Source organism: Girardinichthys multiradiatus, chromosome Y, assembly GCF_021462225.1.
Source record: "Girardinichthys multiradiatus isolate DD_20200921_A chromosome Y, DD_fGirMul_XY1, whole genome shotgun sequence".
Lineage (NCBI taxonomy): Eukaryota > Metazoa > Chordata > Actinopteri > Cyprinodontiformes > Goodeidae > Girardinichthys > Girardinichthys multiradiatus.
This window is the reverse complement of record NC_061818.1, coordinates 23,533,781-23,560,840: the sequence shown is the minus strand read 5'-3', so window position 1 is coordinate 23,560,840 and position 27,060 is coordinate 23,533,781. Positions and strand designations below refer to the sequence as shown.

At 39.8% G+C, this 27,060-nt stretch overlaps 1 protein-coding gene across 3 annotated transcripts in view; it reads left to right on the top strand.

The window, feature by feature from the left end:
• Positions 1-27,060, top strand: part of LOC124863744 (cAMP-dependent protein kinase type I-beta regulatory subunit) — a 105,396-nt gene that overhangs the window by 45,078 nt on the left and 33,258 nt on the right. For all 3 annotated transcript variants that reach the window (XM_047358208.1, XM_047358209.1, XM_047358210.1), the window contains 3 exons: positions 13,370-13,431; positions 22,396-22,442; positions 25,584-25,742. In XM_047358208.1, coding sequence (XP_047214164.1) covers positions 13,370-13,431; positions 22,396-22,442; positions 25,584-25,742 — 268 coding nt within the window. The remainder of the gene's footprint in view (positions 1-13,369; positions 13,432-22,395; positions 22,443-25,583; positions 25,743-27,060) is intronic.

Below are 27,060 nucleotides of genomic sequence, written 5' to 3'. Positions count from 1 at the left end.
TTAATTACTCAGTTTTAGTCCCCTTTACATTCATTGTCCCTCTTAGCTTTGTTTTCTCTAGTTTATCTTTATTCTCCAGTCCCTTCTTTATAGGTTAGCTATAGTTATTGTTTACTTTTATTCTTGTCATCGTTTCCTCTGCTTCTTTCTCAGTTTGTTCTATCAGTGTTGGTTTAGGTTTGTTTACTTTTGTAGTCAGGATTTCTTTATGGTTTCTTTTTGCTAAGTCCTTAAATCTTAGGTTGTTGTGTTACCTCCAGTTTTCAGTTTCCTTTAGTTCATGTTTATTCTTGATTCTATGTTTTATTTTATCTTGGTTTATAGTTTCTTTTAGGTCTGCTCACTGTCTTGCCATTTAGTTCTTTTCCTCATGCTTTAGTTTGTCACACCTTGTCACACCTGTTCCCTATTTCTTTGATTACCTGCCCTTTTGTTATCCCTCAGTATATCAGTTGGTTTTGTGTCATTGTATTTTGCTGGTTCCTCACACTCGCTACCCTCGTTCATGCAATGTTCCTGCAGTGTTCAGCTTCGTAAGTTTTTGGGTTCCGGTCCTGTGTTGTACCTGCAGTGATTTTTGTTACGTTTTTGATCCTTTAAATAAAGTAAGGATTTATTTAAGATGCTGCTTCCAAGCTCTTGTCTGCACTTTGGTCCACCCCAAAAACACAACGTAACAGTAGGAACCAGCCAAAAGGACCAAGCGGACAAAGTTTCAGAGCTGAAAGGATGGATTAAGCAGCAAGAGGAAACGCTACGGGCTTTGTATGGGGATGAGGCGGAGCTTTCATCCTCGCCCTTATTGTTGGAGGAGATGGAGGAGTGCTTCGGCGGGACCAACTGGGCAGCCATGGATTTTTAGCCGGGTTGGAACCGTTCATCTCCAGCACACTCTTCCTCCAGGTGACGTCGCCCTTGCCGCAAGCCTTCCACCCCAGCAGCAGCAGCTCCGGCCGAGCTCGTCACGCCCACAGCAGCTTTGCCTCAGCTCACGCTCGCAGCGGCTCCAGCTGCAGCAAAGTTTCTGGCTGGGTTTTCCTCCTGCCTTGGACAACGTCATCATTGGAGGGCAGTTGCCACCGAGAAGGTATGGGTGGGCGCCTCCAACTTATCCTTGGAGGATCCATCCGCCAGGGTCTCCTCGCGGTTGTCTTCCCCGGAGTTTGTTGGTGGTTGCCCAGCGCCCTCTGCAGGTCTCCAGTCGTCGGTGCGGCCTCCAACTCCGGCATGGGTTCAGGCCGGGTTGGGGGAAATTAAGAAAGAACTTATGAAGTCTCGTTGCTTGGAGAAGTGTGTTTCTGCTTTGATGAGCTATCCGCAGAATCTGGTCTCAGTGCACGCAATATTACTAGCTGAGTTTCTCGCAGAGGGATGGCCAGACGCTCCAGGTCCACTCTCCACTGAAGGTCCCTTTGACCCTCTTCTCAATGCCGTGATGGCAGCACAGAGCCCCAAGGATCCTGCAGCCGAGCTTCAGGACCCACAGCCGGCCGCCGCTGGGTCTTCAGAGCCTCGCCTAGTTCTGGAGGAGCCTGTGGGCGGGCTGCCTCCACTTCCTCGCCTAGTTCCGGAGGAGCCCGTGGACGGGCTGCTTCCACGACCAGGTCCTGAGCACCTTCTGGGTTTCCTATGGGGGGTGCTCATGGAACTCATGACTGACTGTACTACGCCTGACTCTTCTACGCCCGACTCCGCTACACCTGACACAACGCCAGACACACCACAGCCTGACTCAGGGCTTGACCACCGCCACAGCCTGACTCAGGGCCTGACCACCGCCACAGCCTGACTCAGGGCCTGACCACATTTCAGGCACTACTGACTGTGATCCTGGCATGACTGACTTTTTGCCTGTGACGCCAGACCCACAGCCGGACTATGAGACGCCTGGCTCTGCGCCTGACTATGAGACGCCTGGCTCACTGACTGTCTATACGCCTGACTATACAAATGTTTATGTGTCCTATGACACTATGCCTGGGTCGAAGTCTTCAGGGTTTCAGCCTGGGTCCAAGCGGGACGCCAGGTCCAAGTCTTCAGGGTTTCTGCCTGGGTCCAAGCGGGACGCCAGGTCCAAGTCTTCTGGGTTTCTGCCTGGGTCCAAGCCAAACGCTAGGCTCATGTCTCCGAGGATCTCGATGCGTGGATCTACCTGGCCACTTCACAGACCTCCCAGACACCAACTTCTACGCGGCCGACCTCCAAAGAACTTGCTTCGTGGGTTCCTATGGCCACGTCGCCGGCCTCCGGATCATCAGCCTCTTCGCTGGCTACTTCACCACCGGCCTCCTGACCGTCAGCTCCTTCATCGTCTACCTTCTGGGCTTTGTTTTTGTTTGGACTTTGTTCTGCCGTTGTGGCTTGTTTTGCTTTTCTTGGACTTCTTCTTTTCCTCTAATGGGCCCGACCTGGTCAGGTTATTTCATTTTTGAACTTTGTGTTTTCTAAAGGTCGTCTGGAATCCGACCTTGTTTGTGGTTTTGTATTCATGTTTATTGCTTTCTGTTTTCTGACAGTTCTGGTTTCCTTTTGCCTCCCAGTGTGTTCTCTTCTCGCCTTTAGTTCCCTTGGTGTTTCTTTCCTATTTATGTACTTAGAATGGTTTCATTATTATTATTATAGTCCTCTGGTTCCTTTGCACTCTCCTATTTATTAGTTTATTTTCTGTTACTCCTCTCGTCATTAGTTTTCCTCTTTTAGTTATTAATTACTCAATGCCGTGATGTCACAATGTGACACAGGCCTCACTTGCCTCAATTAAAGTCAGTGTTGATGAATTACAATCAGATTTATTCACCAACTTTGTTCACACAAACAAGGAATTTGACTTCCACTTGCGCTTTTCTCTCAATGAAGACATTCTAAATACAAATATATAAAAAGGAAATGCAAATAAAAGTCTGTTTTGTAATTATTCACATATACAGTGTTTTTACTAAAAAACAATGTTTACTACACGGACTGCTGAATGTTCATCAGAGAGAAAGCCTGGGGGAAAAACTGTCTCTGTGTTGGCTGGTTTTTGCAAATAGTGTTCTTTAGCGCTGACCTGAAGGTAAACGTAAAATCAATTTGTGTCCAGGATGTGTGGAGTCTGCTGAGATGTTAGATTAACCTTTCTTGACCCTAAACCTGTACAGGTCCTGGATGGAGGGAAGGTCAGCCCTGATGACCTTCCCTCCATCAGTCCTTTCTGCAGACCTAATTGTTCATTCCAGTTTTGACCTGTCCTGTTTTGTGGCTGAGCCAAACCACACAGTGATGGAAGAACAAAGGACAGACTGAACAATGGCAGTGTAGAAGATGACCAGCAGTTTTTGTGGACGGTTGTAGTTCTTGAGTTGCTGCAGGAAGTACAGTCTCTGTTGGGCCTTCTTCCAAACAGTGTCTATGTGTGAGGACTTTCTCAGATCTAGAGAAAGGGTGGTTCCTTGGAACCAGAAGTGATCCACAGCAGACATAGCGTTGTTGGTGAGAGGAGGTTGCATGTTGGGAGTGTTCTCCACTGTCTTGAGCGGGTAAAGCTCCAAGTGGTTCTTACCGCACCAGTGGACCAGCGGAGAGAATGATGGAACAGAAAAGCCTTTTTGATGATTTTTTATTATGTGAACTGATGTGATGAAACTGAAACTTTTTGGAAGGTGGGCCTCCTGGTAAATCTGCTGTAAAACTAAAAGTATTTTACAAAAATAAAATTATACTCAGTCAAATATGGTATTGGTAGTGTGATGGTTTGGGTTTGCTTTACTGCTTGAAGTACCTGGCCGACTTGCCGCAGTTCATAGAGCCATGAATTCTGCTCTCTACCAGAAAACAGGAGAATTTCCATTCACCAGTATGTGACCTTAACTCCAAGCACTCAGGGGTTATGAGCCAGGACAATGACCCAAAGTACGTCCAGCTCTGAATGGCTCAAATAAACACAATGAAGGTTTTGGAATGGCCTAATCAAAGTTTGTCTTCCAGCGAGACGATTAACCTAAGCAAACAGCCAGAGCTTCATTGGAATGGGCTAGATCAGGAGTCTCAGGGCACATCTTACTATGTTTTTCTTTTTTTTCTACTCAGATGCGCTGCCTTTACATCATTTCGTATTGTAAGCTTGGAACAGCTTGTATTCATACTGCAAGCAAATCTTCTCCAAGATCTGGCTAAACCGTGCCAAGACCGGCAGTTGTAGCCATGCCAGGGTATGGTTCTCTAGTCTGTTTCAGGGTCCGGGATAGGTTCACACCAGCGTGATCTGCTCCAGAACCTGGACTCTGGCATGGTAAAAAGCGTTTCAAAGTTTGGTGTAAAAACTCCAGCCCTCCAATGCCGATGTCTTGCATGTTGTTGATGTATCTCAGCTTCTACACCCCTGAATGTGAAAAAGTCCATTGGGTATGAATACTTTTGCATAGCAGTTCAGCAGTGGATACTTTTCCCTCAGTTCTCTCATTTTACTAATTAATGTATGATTCCCATTTCTTTATTTCTCTCCTCAGTTTCACCATATATATGTGTTCCAACAGGTACGTGCAATGTGCCATGCTGTGTAAACACCTCTCAGATCTGAACCCCCACAAAGGGCAATTTACATCCTGATCTGCTTCTTCAATGCTTATCTTGTTGTAGTTCTTGTTCTCTGTGAACTGAGAATGACAGGTGGGGAAGAGGAGAGAGAAGAGAAGAAAAAACATGTGCCCTTAGGATGGCGGCATTCCTTGTGATGTTCAGGAACATGTGAGGAAATGTTTCTGTGAACGCAAAGCATAGAGAAAATTGAAGGGGGTAAAGTTCTTGGCGCATACAGTATACTCAGTATTTTGTGTTAATCTAAACTAAATATATTAATGTGCATTAGATTAAATTACTTTTCTCCATGTCTTCATAATAGCTGTTAGATGTGTTTTCTCTCTTGTTTTACCTCATTGTAGTAACATGTCTGCAGCAGACACAGCAGAGAGACAGAGGCTTAGTCCTGTCAGCGCCTGATTCAACCTGACCCTTTTTGTCTCTAAGTGGAGGAAGAACTCGCTTTTTCCTGCCCCGGGGCAAACAACAACAGTGAGCGGGGCATTAGGAAAGTGTGAAAATCCCTGATCACTGAAAATGTGATCTGGACTGACAGCATGAAGAGAAGGGAAATAAGGGAAGAGAAAAAAAAGCTGTTCTAGTGAAGTTAAGCAAAAGCACGAAACCTCGGTGGTAAAGAAAAAAAAAGAGAAAGGGAGAGGAAACCAGAGGAGAGGCAGCAGGATTGGTCCTGCTTGTGATGTTTTTAGTGTTTTTAGGCTGACATCATGGCTTCACCAGCAGGTGGTGTGTGCTGGATCACAGGTGGGGATTTAAAACAGGCTTGCCGCTCTTGATACACGCAACAGTGCATTAAAAACAGAGCAGAGAGTCTCAGCTTTTGTCATTACACAGCCACTAAAATTGTTTACCACATGTAATAGAAAAATACAATGCAAATCTAATTTGGGTTTGGTACCTTGCCTATTAATTATATATATCATAATTATATAATTATAATATCAATATCTATCTCTGCTGATATTGACTAAAATCTGTCTCTTTCTGTCTCTTCTGCACATGTAAAAAATGCTTTTCATCCTTTAGGAACCAGGAGAGCCATAGGCGATAAGACATAATTAGCCTTTATGAAGTTGTTATTGGCAGGCTAGCAGAGTCCAAGGTGCTCAGTATGGGATTTTATCTAAAGACTCCTGATTTAGCCTTGGCTCAAAGGTTTCAAGAACTACTGTGTCAGTCAGTCTAAAATCCTTAAGTTGCTCTTGCCTGAAAATAGATCTGTTGTTACAAACCATCAAATATTAATGTTTTAAATATTTTGTAATTGTTATTTTAGCTTCCTATACAGTCTGGAAAAGTATGGGAAAAGAAAATAAGAGTATGGAAAGGTTTTTTATGTTTACCAGACTTTCTTTGTGTCAATCCATCCTCTCTCTCTCTTTTATGTCGTTCTTTCTTTTTCCACCCTGTCTTACTTTTGTCCTTCCTTTATTCTTTGCTTGTGTCCTGCCTCGTGTCCATCCTTCTTTCCTTGTGTCCTTCCTTCCTTTCTTACTTGTGCCCTTCTACCTCCCATTGTATCTTTCCTTACTTATTTTAGTCCTTTCCATGTCATTATTTCTTTTTATTCATGTCCTTACCTCTTCCTTCCTTTTTGTGTTTTTCCTTTCCTTGTGTCCAGCCTCTATTCCTTCTGGCCATCATTGCGTCCTACCTCCACTCCATCCTTGTGTCCTTCCTTATATTTTCTGTTTTTGCTGGTGCCATGTGGAAATCTGTTGTTCTCATACGTATTATATGTGTTCTATATTTTTGATGAATGTTTTTTCAGATAACACAATTGAGTACTATGGAAAGCTGAGTTTGAAATAGTCTGGCATTTTTCTTTGGAAATAGGAACCCTGAATTAAAACTTTGTAACAGCTGTTTTAAATATGTCAGACTTCCATAAAATTAGAGTTAGTTTGAATTTATTCCAAGGAATAGTTATACTCCATTTTACATTAGCATTAAGTAACAAGTAATTTGTAATTTCATATAGAATATATTGTAGTATAACATATAAAGTACATTATATCTCCAATTAGATCAGACCAGAATATGTTCATGGCTCACAGGACACATCCTGCTCTTCCGATGTCCTTGACCGGCCCACATGAAAATTTGAAATTTGTCACTTAAATCAGAATAAGCGGCTTTTATTTTTAATAACAATTTGTCTTTTTTTAAGGGAATGCTTTTTGTTTCCATATTTTGGTATGTAAGCAGCTGTGTTCAGTTCTCCAAAAGGAACAGGAATTATAATAGAAGACGCCAATTTTTGCAATTTGTTTTGAAAGCATAATAACTTATGCTAAGTAAATATTATGGTTAGTCACTGATACGGTGTCTCCCATTTTATTGTTCAGCTGCAATTTCTGCATGTCACCAATGGAAGATAAAATGTATGTTTTGTTTTCAAATATATACTTGGAAAAATATTCCTTGACAACAGTGCTCCTCGAGAAAAATAACTTCCCATCGTTGCTTTAGATGTAAGGAGATCAGATTGTTTTTTTTTGCAGCTGTAAGTAATCCATCCTTTTTCAAAAGGCTGAACATCAGCATAAAAGATCATTGGTGTAGTTGTTTCATCTAGGTCACTGTTCTCCGAGCTATGCACTGTGCATTCCACGCATCCTCGACCGGTTAGCTTGATCGGCATGGATTCCCTGAACTTTATTATCTTCTACGCATCATCATTAGGCCTAAATTCATCAAAAAGTCAGCTCATGGGGCTAAAAATAAATAGACCTTTCCTAAACCAATAAAAGCTACTGAGAATTTGGATGCAACCATTCTCAAACATACATTTACACCAGCTGGTGTTATGATCTGCCTTATCTTAGTTTGACATTTACAATAATTGTCTGCCTTCCAAGTCTAAAGAAACCTTAATAAACCTTGATAATGCCAGCTTAATATTTTTAGTTTCCTACCTGACTATCTTCTTGTCTTTGAGGTGGTTTGATCATTGCAGTGCCTGTCATCAGGTTTAGGCAGGTGTTAGAAGGTCACACAGTTCAAATGGGTGAATGCTCTGGCCCTCAGGTGGTTTTGCAACAGACACATCCCAAGGCACACGTTCATACTTTAAAACAACAGGAGCCATCCAGGTTTACACCCCTTATAAATAACCAGAGCCAGGTGTGTGTGTTTTCTGGCCTTTGTTATTTTCAGACACAATCTTTAGATATTATGAAGACCTCTGCTCATATAGATGAGAAAGAAACTTTAGTTTGCTGTTAAATCTTAATGTGAATTTCAGGAACACTGTTAAGTGTTCAGACCATATGCAAAGTTTGACGTTGTAATGTTTATCAAATGAGTTTTATAGCTTTTCATAGAGGATGTAACGTAAGAGCAGCGCAATTGAGTAGGAAAAGAAGTAGAGGAAATATTAGGAGCTTGAATCTTAAGACGAAAGAGTTTGAAATTGTCTCGTGGGGCTGTGTGGAGGAGTGAACACCAAAGTAGCAGCAGAACCCCCGATGGGACAAATTTTCTTCTTAATGCTTTTTTTGTTCTAAATCAGAGCAATACCGCCCCGAAACAATGTGTTGCAACTGCATGACTATGTCTAAACAATCTGTGCGAAAACAAACCGGGACAACTGAAGGTGTGAATTTTCTCACTTTTACCGATCACTGGACAAAATCCCTGGACTAGCAGTGTAAATGAGCCTTAATTTTCACTTTTTGTGAGGGTTTTTTTGGCTTCTTCGGAGTTTAACAGATTCCGGTTTCTCTGTAAGAATTATAATACGAGAAGCTGTAAAAACAGCTTTAATTAAATGGAATATAACTATGAAACAAGTCAATCCGTAGTCTACAGTCTCTACTGTGTATTTACAGTAAACAGTATATGCTAAGGCATCTAAAATGGCCCAAAAATCAAATGATTAATCTGGAAATTAGGGTGGGGAAAACTGAAACTCTATGAAAACTGAAACTTGTAAATACAATTATAATATTGTTTTTCACTTCTGTAGACTTATTTGGAGCAATTTTGTACTTTGAACTGTTGCAGATGTGTTGATTCAGACAGTCAGATTTTAAAAGAAGCATAGATTTGGTCTTAGTAATGATGGCAGGACAAGTTTCAAATGTGAATATTATGAAACTGTGTATATTCTCGTTAATTTTGGTCTAATAAAAATGGGACAACCAAATCTGGCATCTGGAGACAAAAATCATTTACAATTCATAGTTTTGGTGTTTTGCCCACAGAATTGGTCATTAATGAATAAAAGATGGTTAAAAAAATCTCTGATTTTAAAGTGAAAGCATAAAAGAAGATTAACAAAACATGGAAAACATAAGAAAGCAAAGTCTCTTTAAAAGTCCTATTTTATTAGTATATTAGAAATGGACCTCAGTTGTGATGGTTTGCTTTTTAACATATAACCCACTTTTTGTAGATCTGTGCTGTCCTGCCAGTGCAAAATCAGGGGCAGTAGCTTCCATGACGCGGTCCTTTTTTATTTTTATTTTCTAAGTGCCGTCTCCAGAATGAATAGGAGCACGTGCCACAAGCTTTTATGTCGTAAATATTTTCCCTGAATCCTTCAGCGCTTTATAATTATTCGCCTCTCATCTCTCCCTTTTCCGAGCGTCTCAATACATCTTTGTTGACAATGGCGAGTATATGTCTACATGCGAGGACATCGCTCCATCTGCTCGCTTCAATGGTTATGTAGTTGAAAATGTAACTTGAAAGTAAAAATGATTGCACCTACACAACCAGCATGGCTGAAGGTACTGTGAGTTGGTTGTTCCATGTCAGTGACTTTGGCTAATTGAGCACACATTTAATCTCTGGACAACAAACTGCAGCTTTAGATCAGCCCTCATGAAGCTGTTTTCCAGTTTACCATCACAGGCTAAACAACTTTTTTTTTTACCTCCACTCATCAATGGAAATCTAATGTATGTTTGGATGCTCATATTTGTGAATAAACTTAAGCCTTAAATGTTATTCTGACTGATCACAGCAGCTGCCAAACAAAAATCCGCATGTTGTTAATGTGGTAAAGGTTGTGGAGAATGTGCAGAAAGCTCTAGATTTGGGATAAACTGCAATAAGTAGGGTCTTTTTAACATTCCTATCTTTCTGAAGTGTTGGGAAGAAGACCCTGCCGGAATTAAAAAAAAACATATAAAACACAACAAGTTGTGTAAAAATGACCACATAAACAAAGGAAGAATTTATTTCTACTTTTGTTCTATATGTATATTAGATCGCTTTATTTTTTGTTTTCCTTTGGAACTTTTTGAAATCTGGACTTATCACCTTTTGCTTGGAATTCTTTAGGCTCGCAAAACAAAGACTATTGTCTGCCATCAGCAGAATCAGCACAATAAATTAGAATCAACAGTCGCAGTGAAAATTACTCCTTCAGGCCCTCATGGCATAAACACTCTGCCAGCCAAACCAGGGGCACATCGCTGCCAAGCTGAGGCCTGAAGAAGAGGGAAGTTCCCAATGCACGGTGAAGCCGTTGATTGTTATGCTTATTACAAAACCCCTTCCACCCAGACAGACTGATGACTCTGGATTGGCTGTTTTAGTCGACATTTGGCGGGCCATTTAGAAACCCACAGAAAAGGCGGCACGCGGCAGAATTTAAAAGCCTTTTAATGTTAATGGAGTAATGGAAGCGGCGTGTGTTGATGTTGTAATGTAAAAGATAAGATGTTTGCTGCTGAACAAATAAACATCTGTGCTTTGAGAGAGATTTGAAGAGAGAGAAGAGGAGGTGAATGAGTGAGGGCGGCTGTCACTTCTATCCTGGAACAACAGCAAGCAATCCAGCCACAACAAGCAGGCCCGATTGGACTTCATTAATGACTGAAATGCCTTAAGTTAAATACTGTTTTATGATAGTTGCAGAACAATAATAAGCTGTTGTGGAAGGAGCAAATTAAATTTTCCAATCCCTCTTTCAGAGTGCATGTATAGATACACACACCCACATACCACCTAAGGTGGCAGTATTTTAGTCTGCCGTTATTATAAACTTCACAATTTGCAGTGCAGAATAGTGATTATATGCACATGTTAATAATTTTCTATGACTTAATCAATCAATCAATTTATCAATTAATGTGTGTGTCTGGGTTTCCATGCAGTCTGGATAAGTATGAGAAAGGGGAGTATGAAAAAGTGACTTATGTTTCATAGACCTTATTTTCCATCCATCCATCCATCCATAGGTTTATCCATCCATCCATCCATCCATCCATCCATCCATAGGTTTATCCATCCATCCTAGGAATCCTGTTAGCCATATATGTAAATGATATATGGAACTATCTTACAACCATGACAGAAATTTTGTACCCCTTCTTCGAATGGGGTTGAATTTCCTAGCCCCACCATCACCATTCTTTGCTGGGTGTCTTTGCCTCCCTTTCTTTCTATCTGTCTCTGTCGGAAGAGCGCATCCATTGTTGGTGGAGTTACTTTGCCTTTTCATAAGGTCACACGGGGGCAACAGGTAGCGGAAAGGACAAGATTAATCACTTCATCTAGGACACACAGGGTGGGGGTGGGGGTGGGGGGGTGTTGGAGATAGACAGAAGGGTGGGGAGTAAAACGTGGGGCAGAGATTAATCAAAGGGAAGACGGGGGAATTCACAGGGTATAGGAAGGGCAAAAAGTGACTGAAAATACAGAGATGGGTAGAGACAAGAGGAAGTAATTGCTATCATGAGTATCTTTGTTGTGTTCACTGATGCATTCACTGAATGGATGTAGAGAGGCGGGGAATGGAAAGAAAGGTGGTCAAGTGTAATTACCTAAATGCTAGTTTGGTTTTCTTTGATCCTCTTGCCGTTTTTTTGGTGACCCACTCTCGAGAATCCAGCTTGTTTTTTTTGTTGAAATGAATAGCCGGTCATACAAAGGGATACATCACGCTTGTCTGGCCAGTTATGTTCCTGGTTTTGTCCAAAACATTGTTGCTTCTTATGACTTTATTTTTAAACTCCTGACTGATATTGAAAATTGCTAATTTTGGGTCTCAGCAATAGGCATCCACTTCAAATAACTTTTTTATAATGACCTGGTGACTCTTAGGTATGGTACATTAACTGATCAGAAAGTTTCAAATGGGCCGGTTCAAGAAAGAAATAGTATTTCCAGTAACTGTGATTCCAGTAACCAGCCCAGTTCTTGATTATTTTTTTTTTTTCAGAAAATTATTTTAATAAAGCATATTTTAATCTCTATCTGTGACATTAAGCTAACTGCTCCAAAGGGCCGTGCTGAAGCAGTCACATCAAGCACAGGTGGTTACAGATGTGAGGAGAACTGAGGGCGGTCCCGCAGATGTTGCTCTGACTAACCACCATCAAAGTGTTTGAGCTCTTGTGTCATATCATCGTGCCATTTAGGATGTATTCATCAGAAATGGACGTCTGCAAGTTTGTTGTTTTTTTTCCAACTGGGGTTTAATAGTGTGCTGACATGCAAAGCTACACCTACGGGTTGCATGCATTTTATCACGTCATTACACGTTGTATTGTGGTTGTGCATCTTTTTATTTTGGGCTTGGACTCTTCAAAGAGTGAGCATGTTTTTTTGGGCAGGTGTGAGTGTTTCCTCAAGTGGTGTGTGAGTAAGTCAGTGGCCATCTGCAGTGCACGGGGCTTACCTGTGGGTGTATTTGGCTGAAATCCACTTTCTTAAGTCTGCTTTTTATTCTGTGGCGCATGAATAAACACCAGCATGGTCCGTTTTCTTCCAAACCACTCACTAACATCCTTAGATCTCCCTGTAACATCTGTTGACGTATAGTTTTTTTTCTCGTCCCAATGTTTTATTTGTATCATTTGTTTCTTTTCACTTGTGTGCTGCAGGTTAAGGAGCACATAGTTATCCCTCACCCACACATTTTTTTGTTGCAAACCTGTGTGTTTTCAAAGGCTGTATGAACTGGCTTTACCATGCACATGCAATGGCACACACACACACACACACACACACACACACACACACACACACACACACACACACACACACACACACACACATAGAGACATACCTGAGAGCGGGCTCAGAGGTGCCCAAAATGTACTGAGTAGTTTTTAGTCTTTGATATTTATTGTTTTTCCTGTATTTTGTTCTAGAAGACAAATGGTATGCAATTGATTAGATAGAAAAAATACACCCTGGAGGGGAGAGACACCCAGAGAGGAGGAGGATAAAAGTAATGTCTCTTGTCCCAACACATTCCAGAAGTGGAGCTCTATTTTTCTGATGCCTCATGCATTTAAACTGCACGATTAGCAGCAGTCTAACAGGGGCTTGTATCTGCCGGGCTGGAGCAGAAACCAGTTGCTTAGGTTCAACTATCATTTTGTTTGTTTTCTCAGTGCCTCTGAAGGAATATGCTCCCAGAGATGCAAGCTTTGATCATAGGCTAAAACAGAACAGCCATAAATGAGCCCACATATGGTACCTGTATGGTACAGAGATCAAGACTAAATGGCTGAAACTGATAACCTTCCCATATGACAACTGTAACAACATACTTCACAAATATTAATTCATGAAATGTAAAATCATATTTGAGTATGTTTTTTATAATGGCTTTACCTGGGCATAGTGTGTATTTCGTTGCATTCAGATAATGATGAAGAAATGATTCGTGTAGAATTGAGATACACGGACTGGTTGCCAGCAGTTTTGTGTTGCATTTTGAATTTATAATGCAATCTTGAAAAACACAGAAACTCAATGTAAAGAATATGTATGCATGTAATCCCCAATTGCTTTCCTTTTTTTCTCTTTGCTTCTTTTTCTGCAGCGACATATTTGATGCCATGTTTCCTGTCACCCACATTGCAGGAGAAACAGTCATCCAGCAAGGTTAGTACAAGATTTGTATATCTGTCTTGCAAACGTATCCATAGCCCATATTTTGTCATGTTACAATCGCAGATTTTGATATGTTTCGTTGAGATTTTATGGAATGAAAGAAAACATAACAGACCATAATTCTGAAGGAAAATGATACATAGTTTTGGAACAGTTTTTAGAAAGCATGCAGTGATATTTAGCCTATCAGAGATAAAAGGTTTTAACTCGAACCTCATAGGTAGCAAAGGTGTGTTTGGTTTTACACTGTTTCAAAAAAGGACCGGAAGAAAATTGAACAAGAATTACCTTATGTGTCACCAGGATGTCACTGCAGTGCTTGCATCCTTTTTCTGCCACGCCCCAACTGGGAATAATATTGTCCCTATCAGTGCAGACAGTCACAAAGAAGCTATGACAAAATTTACATCACATAAGCTTTGCAGTCAACAGGCAACCAATTGACTTCAAGTGAAGAAATGCTGCGCAGAAAGGTCAGAGGTAAAGTTGTGAAGAAGTTTACAGCATCGTTAAGCCATAAAACAATATCTCAAACTTTCAACATCTTATTGATCTTAATGAATAATCTAGAAATAGATAGATTATGGCACAACTACAAACCTACCGGACTTGGCCATCCACCTAAACCGACATGCCGGGCAAGGGGAGTATTAATCAAAGAAGCAATCAAGAGGGTACTGGTACCTCTGGAGGAGGTGCAGAGATTAACTGCTCACGTGGGAGAATCTGTTACAAGCATATTTAAGCATATTTATGAGTTGTGCATTTAAATCTGCTTTTAAGGAGTTATGACAAGCATAAGCCCCTGTTAAAAGAAAGTCAGAAGAAGTCCCCTTTGCATTTCAGTGTAAGCCATGCAGGTGAAATAGCAAACATGTAAAAGAAAGTGTTTTTGACAGATAACACCAACATTTACTTGTAAACAAATTGAACAAAACTGGACTACATCAACAACACTGAAAGTGATGACTGTGTAGCATAAGAATCTAGTCATGTGCTCTTTTCCACTGGCTCTATTTACTCTTGCCCACTCAGACTGGTAATCCTCCAAAGTTTGCCTGAAGAAGTTACAATTTTGGGCTTTATGAACTTGTGAAGTTTTTGTCTCAACTCAGGTATGGCAGTAGCGAGGATAAAGACTTTAAAATGCAAAACTGCAGACTTTTGACCGCGGTGCAGTTAGTTTTAGGTTTACAGGTCCTTCTCAAAAAATTAGCATATTGTGATAAAGTTCATTATTTTCTATAATGTAATGATGAAAATTTAACATTCATATATTTTAGATTCATTGCACACTAACTAAAATATTTCAGGTCTTTTATTGTCTTAATATGGATGATTTTGGCATAGAGCTCATGAAAACCCAAAATTCCTATCTCACAAAATTAGCATATTTCATCCGATCAATAAAAGAAAAGTGTTTTTAATACAAAAAACGTCAACCTTCAAATAATCATGTACAGTTATGCACTCAATACTTGGTCGGGAATCCTTTGGCAGAAATGACTGCTTCAATGCGGCGTGGCATGGAGGCAATCAGCCTGTGGCACTGCTGAGGTCTTATGGAGGCCCAGGATGCTTCGATAGCGGCCTTTAGCTCATCCAGAGTGTTGGGTCTTGAGTCTCTCAACGTTCTCTTCACAATATCCCACAGATTCTCTATGGGGTTCAGGTCAGGAGAGTTGGCAGGCCAATTGAGCACAGTGATACCATGGTCAGTAAACCATTTATCAGTGGGTTTGGCACTGTGAGCAGGTGCCAAGTCGTGCTGAAAAATGAAATCTTCATCTCCATAAAGCTTTTCAGCAGATGGAAGCATGAAGTGCTCCAAAATCTCCTGATAGCTAGCTGCATTGACCCTGCCCTTGATAAAACACAGTGGACCAACACCAGCAGCTGACACGGCACCCCAGACCATCACTGACTGTGGATACTTGACACTGGACTTCTGGCATTTTGGCATTTCCTTCTCCCCAGTCTTCCTCCAGACTCTGGCACCTTGATTTCCGAATGACATGCAGAATTTGCTTTCATCCAAAAAAAGTACTTTGGACCACTGAGCAACAGTCCAGTGCTGCTTCTCTGTTGCCCAGGACTGGGGAATGCGGCACCTGTAGCCCATTTCCTGCACACGCCTGTGCATGGTGGCTCTGGATGTTTCTACTCCAGACTCAGTCCACTGCTTCCGCAGGTCCCCCAAGGTCTGGAATCGGCCATTCTCCACAATCTTCCTCAGGGTCCGGTCACCTCTTCTCGTTGTGCAGCGTTTTCTGCCACACTTTTTCCTTCCCACAGACTTCCCACTGAGGTGCCTTGATACAGCACTCTGGGAACAGCCTATTCGTTCAGAAATTTCTTTCTGTGTCTTACCCTCTTGCTTGAGGGTGTCAATAGTGGCCTTCTGGACAGCAGTCAGGTCGGCAGTCTTACCCATGATTGGGGTTTTGAGTGATGAACCAGGCTGGGAGTTTTAAAGGCCTCAGGAATCTTTTGCAGGTGTTTAGAGTTAACTCGTTGATTCAAATGATTAGGTTCATAGCTCATTTAGAGACCCTTTTAATGATATGCTAATTTTGTGAGATAGGAATTTTGGGTTTTCATGAGCTGTATGACAAAATCATCCGTATTAAGACAATAAAAGACCTGAAATATTTCAGTTAGTGTGCAATGAATCTAAAATATATGATGGTTACATTTTCATCATGACATTATGGAAAATAATGAACTTTATCACAATATGCTAATTTTTTGAGAAGGACCTGTAATATTGGATATTTGGGCTCTGCGGATTCAGCGGGGTCTTCCTCCCGTTTGACCCGATGCAGGCTCTGCCTTCTCCTTCCTCCTGCAGACAGTGGTTCGCTTAAGGACTGTGAATACATTTCTAAACCAAACACGCTGTTTCATAGTGGTATTTTGGGAAAAAGTAAACCGCCTGTGTGTAATTCAGAAAGCTGACATGGTGTCCTTTTTCTTTTCTTTCAGCCTTCAGGCATGGTTTATGATTTGTAAAAAGTTAAATCATGTTTCTCTCTAGAGTTTTATTAACCTTCCCCTGCACTACCTTGGCAAAAAAAGTTTATTTTCTCCTGGCCCCATGGCCAATCAGTAAACAGCAGTCTGTTCACGTCACATGTAACCCCTACTCAGCCCTGATAGTATCTGCTCTTGAGCATGTAGGTAATACATATATAATGCCAGTAGAAAAGCAGCATTAGTTAATGGGAAGATGGATAGAGCTAAATACAGGACAATCATAAAGAAAGTTGTGTTGATGAGGCTGACGAAGACTTGAGACAAGAGTTGTGGTTGACCTTCCAGCAAGACAATGAGCCTAAACATACAACCAGGACTATACTGAAATGGTTCAAATCAAAGGATATTTGTAAGTATAAAATTTGCCTAAACCTTAATCCAGAATTTGTGGCAAGACTTAACAATTGCTATTTACAGATACTCTCCATCAAACTGGAGCTTTTCTACAAAGCTGGATACAAATGCATACCACTCTTTTCTGAGGCTTAATAACAAAAATGTTGATAATTTTGTACTTTTTCTTTCTACTTCACAATTTATGCTTCTTTGTGTTATTTTGTGTCACATAAAATATAAATAAGACGCAATGAAGTTGATTTGATTTATGTATCACCTTTCACAGATAAATATCACAGTGTTTCACAAAGGAAGCATAAAAACATGATTTCTGCTTGCAACATGAGACTATGTGAAAAAGTTTAAGGGATGTGAAAACATTTGCTAGGCGCTGTTTTGTTGTAGCAATCCACTATTACAATACAAGTATTTCACAAAATCCTGAATACAGAGTTGTAGTAGCCAACAATAGGACCAAATGTTTTGCCAAATCAGAACAATATCAGCTGGATCCACAGATCAACTGAACAATTTGCTGAAACTATTTTGCTGCCTGCTGGTTAATAAGTAACCTTGTCTTTTCACAGAATTGAACAACTAAACTAGTTAAACAGAAAGGAAGCAATTAAAACACCACTTTTACTGATTATCCGTAATAGATTTATCTCAAAGAATACATCTATTGCACCGTCACCATTGGGCATGTTTATTTTATCCTACCACTCCCTTTTCCTCTCAATGCCCTACTCACACATTCCACTCAACTTGCACCACTTGTTAGGTCCCTCTCCTCTGCTTTACAATCACACCTCTACCCTAGTCATCCCTGGATTTGGAAGAAAAGCAGACCAGGAAGACCAGACTGCATTTTTTCCCTGTATTTCTTCCTGTATTTTCCTTTCTGAAACTCCTATCAAACACAGACATTGAATCCTATATTTTTGAAACACTAAAAAACACACATTCTGAAAATCCCCCACTTTAGATAATGTCATGTTAACACCTGCACAAAATCACATGCTACAGCCGTGGAGCACTCAGAAAAACGTTCACAAACAGACACTAGGTGAAGGATAACTCTTGGTGCCTCCCACCTACTCTTAAAACAGCTTTCAGCCCTATATCAGCCCTAATTTGGTGATAATAAGTCTAGCTTACTATGCCGGGCCCCCAGACCCAGACAGCCCATTCTTATTTAAACTACAGAGTGTGGTTTATAACGTACTGATGTCATAGCTAGTGTTTGGACTTCTGTTGAGCTTGAAAAAACCAATTCCTACAACTAGCTACTTACACACTATAAAGACCTAAAAAGGGGGTAACACTTTATGGACTGAGAAGTAGTTATCATGCAATTTAAACTAGTTTTTCACTTTTGTCTACCTTTAGTTTTATCAGCTGAATCCTAAAGGTATATTATTGTGAACGTTTTTTTCTGAAAATAAAAACAAGAAAGTTTAAAATGGGAACTTCTAAAAAATCTCTAACACAGTGACACGTAAAGGTTGTGGCTCCGCTAGCTACAGCTACCCCCTTTTGGTGCCTGATAGGTATGGCAACAGAAACTTGCATTGTTTCTTACTTTTCAGTATATGTTGGAATAGATAAAAACACATTTTATGGGGGACCTAAACGTATGATGCGCACCTGTTTTTTTAATTCCATTTGTACCGCAATGAATGGTGCAAAATTTCCTGCATCCGCACATATTTAGTTTTTTTAATGATATCAGGAAAAGTATCACGATGACAATATAACTTCTGATAAATAAATAAAACAAAGAAGTATTAATGTCTTTCTGATTTGAGTTCATATTAAACATAGACCCCAGACAATCATTTATATGTCCTGTTAATGGTAAATGGCATTAAAAAGGTTGCTCTTAGCTGACGTCTGCTGTTTTGGAATAGTTGTAGTATCTTAATGACTTGACTACTTTAAACCCTCTTTACCTTTTAGATTTTTTAATGCTGGATTAAAAAATGTTACCAAATACATTACTTGTTCTTAATGCTTGGTACTTAAATAATTAACATTTATTGCATTCCAGGCAGTTCTTTGCAATGTGTATATTGTGTACAGTGATATTGCGAAAATGATAAATGTGCAATATATTGCGCAGCTCTACTCAATAATCTCCTGACCATCTTGGGCTGATAGTTCAGTGATCTAAACACAGTTTAAGAATGCCCTCAAGTCAAATAATTATAAGCTGAATTAATCAGAAGAGAAGTGAGGCTACCCTGCCACTGGAGCCACTTCAAGCATTCGGCATGCCGAAGTGAGGGAATGCAGTATATTGTATACCAGAGGTCACGGATTAGCAGACCAGGGTCCGGACCCACATGCCGTCCAATCCGGACCCAACCTGATTTTAAACATTTATATATTACTGCATGTTGTCCAACAATGTCTAACTTCACTTGCGCCGCATCTTGTGTTATTATGGTTTAGCCCTGCGGAGCGTCTGGCCTCGGCCTGCACGTTATGCAAGTCAGGCAATGAGCTGCTTCAGTCAGGGCTGCTGCTGCTACCCTAACAGCAAACATTTTCTCTTTTACTATGTAGATATAAACATTTTATTCCTGCCAGCTGTCACGTCTGACTTTTGAACAGGTGCGACAAACAGCTATGTAGGTCAGCGACTTTCTGGTCCGCACTCCAAGCCAGCTGGTGTCAGTAATGCACCACATCGTTGTATGCCAACCGCCAGAAAACGACAAAGAAGAACCGATGCAGGTCCTTCATCACGGGTTGCTAAGTTACTGGCAGCTCACGCTTGCTGATAGTACAATGACTTGGTGCACAGATGAGTGAGTAAAAGAAGATGGCTTCATCAAAAATACCTAAAGTGGACAATGAAAATAACACATTTAAAGATGAATGGACAGAAGCATACAATCTGTTACCCGTGTTCACTGTGAGTACATTGGATTTCGGGAAAACACACATAGCCTTTCATTGACTGGGAAATGATCAAAGAGTGCATAAAAACTGTGGCAGAAACACTTAAAGATGGAACAGAAGGACAACAACTTCAGGAAAAGGTTAAGCAAATTTCCATGCCTGTCACAAGCACAACAAGGAGAGCAGAATTATACCAAGTTGCACAGACCCAGCTCGACTGTGCCATTCAAAGTGTGTTTAATATTGGTACTTAAATTGGATTGCTCTTTTCTGTTCAGCTTATGATTTCATGGGCATTTGAATAACTTATCAGTAGTTTAAAAAAAAATAGTGTTTTAGTGTAAATAAAGATATAAGAAAATATATTTGTCTCTTGATTTAAAATGTTCGGATTTAAAGTGTTTGGATGACGGACGAGGTGGACCTTCTGCTATTTTAATTGGGGACCCCTGTGGTATACTATACAGAGCACCTGCATACTGAAGCATGAGATTAACTGTTTTTAATGGGTCACTGCTGCGACATACTTAAGTAAATTTCGTAGAAATGAGCAAACATACGTACTATGTATTTTGCCTTTCTAATGCTAATTCCAAGGAAGTTTTTGGCCTGCCTAAAACATCCATAGCAGCCACATCATGTATGCTACAGTATCAAATGTGTCACAACATGACGACTGAGCGTTATTTACCTAAGTCAGCATTTCCTCTTCGAAATTTAAGACACATATGCAACAGTGCTACCAGGATTAAAAATAAAACTGCTGGAATATATTATCTTGAATGTTTTTTAGTAGATTAAGATGAAAAAAGTTGTAAGTGTGGCATGTCAATTAATATCCACCATAATAATGCTTTATCCAACAATGAGCTCTACGTTGCTTGTACCATTGCATGGCTTGAGCAAGTGATTCAATAGCTACTAGGCCTGAAACAATTAACTGTATTAATCGTGACTAATCAATTATTAAAATATTCGTCAACCTTTTTTAGTAATCAAAAAGTTATTAACTGGAATATACAAACTGTAAAAGATGCCAAAGAACAACCCACTCAGAGCAGTAATTAGGTCAAAACTGCACAAACTTTTTTTACATTTTACATTTAAGATGAAACACCTTCTTTGTCTATAAATATGCTTTATCCAGAACTCCTCAAGTGGCATAGTTTTAGCTTCACCTGGTTCAAATTATGTAAAAGATCCCCTATTAAGCACCTTTTGCCATCAAAAAAATAGTCAACAGTTTAAGTGATTAGCGAAATAAACGTTAGTTGCAGCCCTAATACCTACAGATACAACACCATTGATACATATTGCTGCTACTACTTAAATTATTTTATCAATTGTCTTATGCTAACCCCTTATGATAGGTACTTTGCTTATAAAACATACTGGATATCAAAGATGTAACCCATGGTGCCTGTTGCAGCAAAGCTATTGGTATAAATGAAACTGACCTTCTGTTGAAACAAGACCACATGAGGTATGTTAGCCTGTGAGAGTGCACATGTCTGTGTGTGTTCGTGTGTGCAGATTCTGGTTAAATATTTACCTGCACTCTCAAGCAAAAGACGCAAAACAAAGCCCTGGCCACCAAAGTGATAAAAGACAGGAAGAGTACAAGAAAAGACAGACACAGTTAGAGGAAACTGAAGGAGGGATAGATGAGATGAAAGAGAGAGAAAGAAGAAAAATTATGGCAGGGCCAGGTTGCAGCAGGTTTGTCAGAATATGTGTGTGTGCACGGCTCTTTAGGGTCTTTTCAGGGGTAGGCTTTCAGACAGACAACGAACATTTCATGTGACAAATAGGGCAGTATGATTGACGAGCCCTCCTATCCTCTCAGTATTAATTAGCCGTGTGAACTTTTGTGAACTTTACTCACATGGTGTCCCCCACCTTTTAGGTCTTCAGGTGAACTTGAACCAAAAAATAATCACAAAGTCAGAACCTTGTACCAAAAGGATGCACTGTTATACATATTTGTCATTTAGACTCATTAAGCCCACGTTTGTCCTGAAATGCAGTTATGTTTTAGTGATTTTGTTTGTTTAACACACAGCTTTTCTATGACAGTGACACAAGTAGACCACATTTTATGGACTGAACTTTGCTTGTTTTCAATTATATAAAGACCGTGATGAATAAAGCAACCACCTGTAGATAGCCACTGTTGTGTTAAAGCTTTGCATGTTCAGGCACTTATGTTTCAGAGTTTCCGCAGTTAAACCAAAGTAATGACTAATCACTGCTGTTACTGCAACTTTCTACTGGCATGAGATCTTTTGCACAAAGTTATTGGCATGCCCTGTGAAATATGTAATCTCAAGAAGGCAGTAGCACTTTTAACGCTACCCAGAAGCTCAAAGCCATTTAATTTATAAGAACTCAAAGAAATGGCACTGTTCTTTAATTTATTTTGTTTCTTTTTAGGAGAAAAAGACAAATCAGACTTTCAGTTTTGCATTATTAACTTTTTAAGAGTAACGTTCTTTGAATTTTGCTGCATGTAATTATTTCTTACTCCTATCTAATATAATTCGTGATTTATTTGTCCAGAACCTTTGCTAGCAGAGGGTACATTTAATAGGAAATAATTAAGTAACTAAGATTGCATGCATGTTAGTTTCTTTCTTTGTTCGTATAAGCTCATGATTTCTTCTCTCTCCTCTTCAGGTGATGAAGGAGACAACTTCTACGTGATTGATCAAGGTGAAGTGGACGTAAGTGTCAGGCACACTCAAACACCAGCACACACCCTCTAGCAAAATGTTGCTGCCTTCTGTCTGAACAACATGAACATGTGGCTGACAGTGAACGGTAAAAATATAACAAGCTAACCAACCATGTCTTTCAATGTCTTAGTTTAAGATAAATTTGGACAAGATGTATGGGTTAAGAAAAGTTCAATTTAACATATTTTTATAGAGAAACATCAGTTGAAATTTCTTAGTTGATTTCTAGTGTCCAGTTTTTGTAAAGCTCTTGAGTTTCCAATACTAGCTCTAGTCGGCTGCTTTTTTTCTACAACTGTAATATTAATAAAATAAACAGACATAAAAACAGCAATCAAAATATTTTTCTAGCCTTCCTGCCGTGTGTGTGAGACAGAGCAGACAAACAAGAATCTAATAAAGTCACCCATTGTAGGAAACACAGTTTCATTTTAAATACCTTTTTGTATTTCTTTGTATTTCTGTACTTCCTCATTCTTAAACCACTTACTGATACTGATAACAGCTCAATTTGGCCCTACTTCCTTTTGTAACAGCGTCCACTGGATGGACGTCTGGATGGATAAATTTTTTATCATATATTATTTTTAAAGATTAAACAAAAATTACTTTTGAAGGTATTCCAGTTTGACCTTTACCTATGTTAACTTTCATTCATCTGTTTTCAAAGATAGTTTACAAAAGAAGATTGTGACCCCGTTTAAAATCCTTGCTTCTCCAGTCATGTCAAGACACAACTGCACCACTACTAATGGGCTTGTTTGCTGAACTGCTCTTATATTTTGTCCTCTTCATAGTCTGGTTCTGGTCTGATGACAATCTGAACATGGCGCTTCAGAGGTGAGCGCCCCATGAAGGCTCCCAAATTGAGAATAACTATTGTCTTTGCGAGCCTGACACCAAGCGCTAGAGTTAAGTGGAGAGATAAAACAGGAGCCGATGGAAAGTTAAACAGGAAGTGACCTTATCAACTTACAGCAGCGAGAAAAAAAAACTGGGTAAAAGGAGAGAGGCAGGTTGGTGAGCTTTTTTAAGGTTTCCAACATCAGTAATCCATCCTAAATTGAAAGTAGGAAGCAAAGCTCTGATATGGTGCCTTGATAGAAGGACTCCAGCTTAAATACCTGATAGTCTCGCTGCTTTGACTGGCATTGTTTTAGATGTGTCTTGTTGATGTGATTAGATAAGTAACCTGAATTATACAGAGATTCGTGTGAAAGAGAAGTGAGCCACAATTTTCCACAAAACATCATTCAGTTTTGTGGAAAATTTTCAGCTTAAGTGTTAGATAAAGATTTACATAACAATTTTGTTATTAGTTCCTGGTGTTGCCAATTGCTTCAGCTTTGCTATGATACCTCCAGGAGTTGATCGTGGAATACTGCAAAGGTTTTGTCCTATCACTGTAGGAAATACTAGTTATTTATATAGATTTGTTTTTGTTTTTTTGCATTTTATTTGACCATATCCAAAGCTTGAATGTTTATACTTCCACTTGCTCCTAAGGTTTTCCATAAAGTTGTTTCAGCTCAACAGCTGCACCGTCACGCAGCTGCAGCTTTGCTCTGCCTTGATTGCTCCTCCTTCGATGTGCCACACCAGATGTGTACTGCTCACTAGTGAATCTGCTCCCACAGTCTTTTCTGTCTGCACCAGAGCTGTGGGAAGACTATCCTCAAACTCCCATCCCTCCCTTGCCAAACCTCGCCCTCTTTTACATCCATTTCACCTCATATCCCTCTCATCCATCCCTTACAGACAGCGGCTGCCTCCCAGCCACAGCCCTGGCATTAAACTACGTCAAGGACAGTGCAGAGATTATGGGAGTGTGGAGATGTCTCTCATTAGACAGGGGTGTAAATTTGCCAGCATCTCATAAACTGCCTGAAAGTTGCTACTAATGTAATCCCCTCTATGTCTGCACACAAATCTGTTTACTTTAAGACATTGGCTTTTGTCTATAGGAAGAACATTGTCAAGCACTAGGTTTAGTACATTTAACATACTTTTGTTTTGCAGAAGAAAGTTCTGTTTTGTTCTTGATTTAGTTCAGGATGTTGGAAAGCTGTGAAGCCAACTAACAATAAGCATGAATTCATGCTTTATTCTTGTTTGCTTTTGATTTATTTTGTTTGATTTTGTTTCTTATCTGCTATTAGCCACTGAAGTTTCTGCTCATATTTAGTGAAATATTTAGGTTTATAAAATTCTAGGACATTTGCAAAACATTCTTTATTTCAATCTTTCTTCCTAGAGCTGCACGTACTGTTATCAAAAGTTAAAGTTTACCCTTTTTCTGTTTTATGAACTTAAAGGGACTATTTAGGGGAGCTGAATGAAACCTATAATAAGTGTGCAAGTACAAGCATAAAGACAAAATAATTACTACCTGAGTACAGGATTGGAAACTGTTGTAAAAATGCCCCCATTGGTCCGCTCTGATGTAACGCTTTTGCAACGTTCTGATAATTGTTTTTTGTGGCTTGACGTAACCACAGTCAGCGCTGTGCATCCCTTTGAACCTAATCCAGCCTATAGTGACGGATGGGTCCCTTGTGGTTCCCCTCAGAGTCTGAATAATGACTTCCAACAATTCTGGCAGCTCACAGCAGGAAACAGAGGAATAAACCCACCTTCTGCTTCCCTCCCTCCTTTCTCTCTGTGTTATTAAGTCAACAAGATAGTGGATAGCATGTTGACAGTTGAAACCATAACGACCCCAGAGACGGCATCTATGAGCCTCACTGAGGTTGTATTGTCTGTAGAGCTCCACCGGCTGGTATAAATGCAGCATGTGTGTGGATGTAAGCAATTATCGGGGTGGGTGTGTATGCATTTCATTTGAGGATAGACCTGAAAAGGTTTGCACATCTATCTAACTACCATGACTTCCAGAACACAAGAAAGACATAAAAGAGACAGCATAAAGGAGAAATGAAGAGATATAAGGTATGATGGATGCCCTTTTAGATAATCTCATTTGATGGCTTAGAGTAGAAGAAAAAATAAAAAAGTCAATGGCTTTGTGAGGACTGCAATAGTCCGGGTGCAACTGCCAGTTGTTGGCATTCTTTGAAACAGATAATCTTATTTACTGTCCATCCCTCTTTTCTGTTTTTATCTCTGCAGGTGTATGTGAATGGTGAGCTGGTGACCAATATTGGAGAGGGGGGAAGTTTTGGCGAGCTGGCACTGATCTATGGGACTCCAAGAGCTGCCACCGTCAAGGCCAAGACTGATCTTAAACTGTGGGGCATCGACAGAGACAGCTACCGCCGCATCCTCATGGTATGTATGCCAACAAACTGAAATAAGTATACTCTGTGATATCAGGAAGTACCAACTCTGGTAACACACTGAATGCCAACAATTCCCCAGCTACCAGATCTCTAGCATTAAGAACAACTTCATTATACAGCTAGCACTTTTTGGTTTTGTGTATTAAAAAATAAAATACAATACATTAAAAATCATTCTAGTTAATTAAATATAAAATTCTTATTGAATTGGAAACAGAGTATTTCACATTTTGTCACATTAGAACTACAAACGTCAACAAACCTTTTAAGAATGTATGCAGCAGGGCAACACAAATTAGTTCATAAGGAAGGGAAATTATACTAAAAGTGGGTCGTATGTGTGTTCTGACCTCTTTACTCTGATACTCCTTAATAAAATCCATAACACATTAATTGGAGTCCCTCCGTGTATAAATTCATCTCAGAATAAATACACAGCACCAGAAAACATCATCCCTATGGTTAAACATGGTGATGGCAGTATAATGTCTTGGGAAGTTTTTCTTCAACAGGAACAGAGTGGATGGGAAGATGGATGAAGTTAAATACAAGAGAAAACCTGTCAAACGCTGCAAGACTTTAGACTAATGGAATTCAGTTCCTATTTTGCAGCTATTTTGCAGGAGGGTCTCTTTTAGGATTTTCATGTAATCAGCTCCATCCATCTTCACATCAGGTCCGACCAGCTTTTCTGCCTCTGCTGCAGAGAAGTATCCCCACATCATATTGCAGCGACCGTCATGCTTTGCTACTGGGAGGGTGTGTTCACGGTGATGTGGAATGTCGTTACTTATTATGAGATCAAATTACACACAGGTGGCCTATACTGGATTTTACTAAAGGCTTTCTTACTGCTAGAGTGGGATGCTTTTTTATTTGTAAATAATTTTGAAAACCATGTATTATTTTTCTCCTACTTTGTATTCTGCATTATGCATACATTGTGTTGCTCTGCAACATAAAATCAAAATAAAATGTGTTTAAGTTTCTAGTTGTAATGTGACAAAATGTGGAAAAGTTCAAGGGATATGAAACACTTCCACACAGCCATGTTGCTGTGAAACAAGGTCTATTAAAACATTATTGAACTTTTATTCTTTTTAGTCTAATATAGGCTACAATTTAAAATTCTAATAAATAGATAGATATTAAACATTTAGAACACAGAATAATATAAAACAAATATCAGAATAATATTCACACTGTGATTGAATTTTGAAGTAAGTATGATATATGTGAGCACATATCTCATATATTCCGTGTTTGGTCCTCAACACTCATCTTTCATGCTCTTTTGCATCCAATAT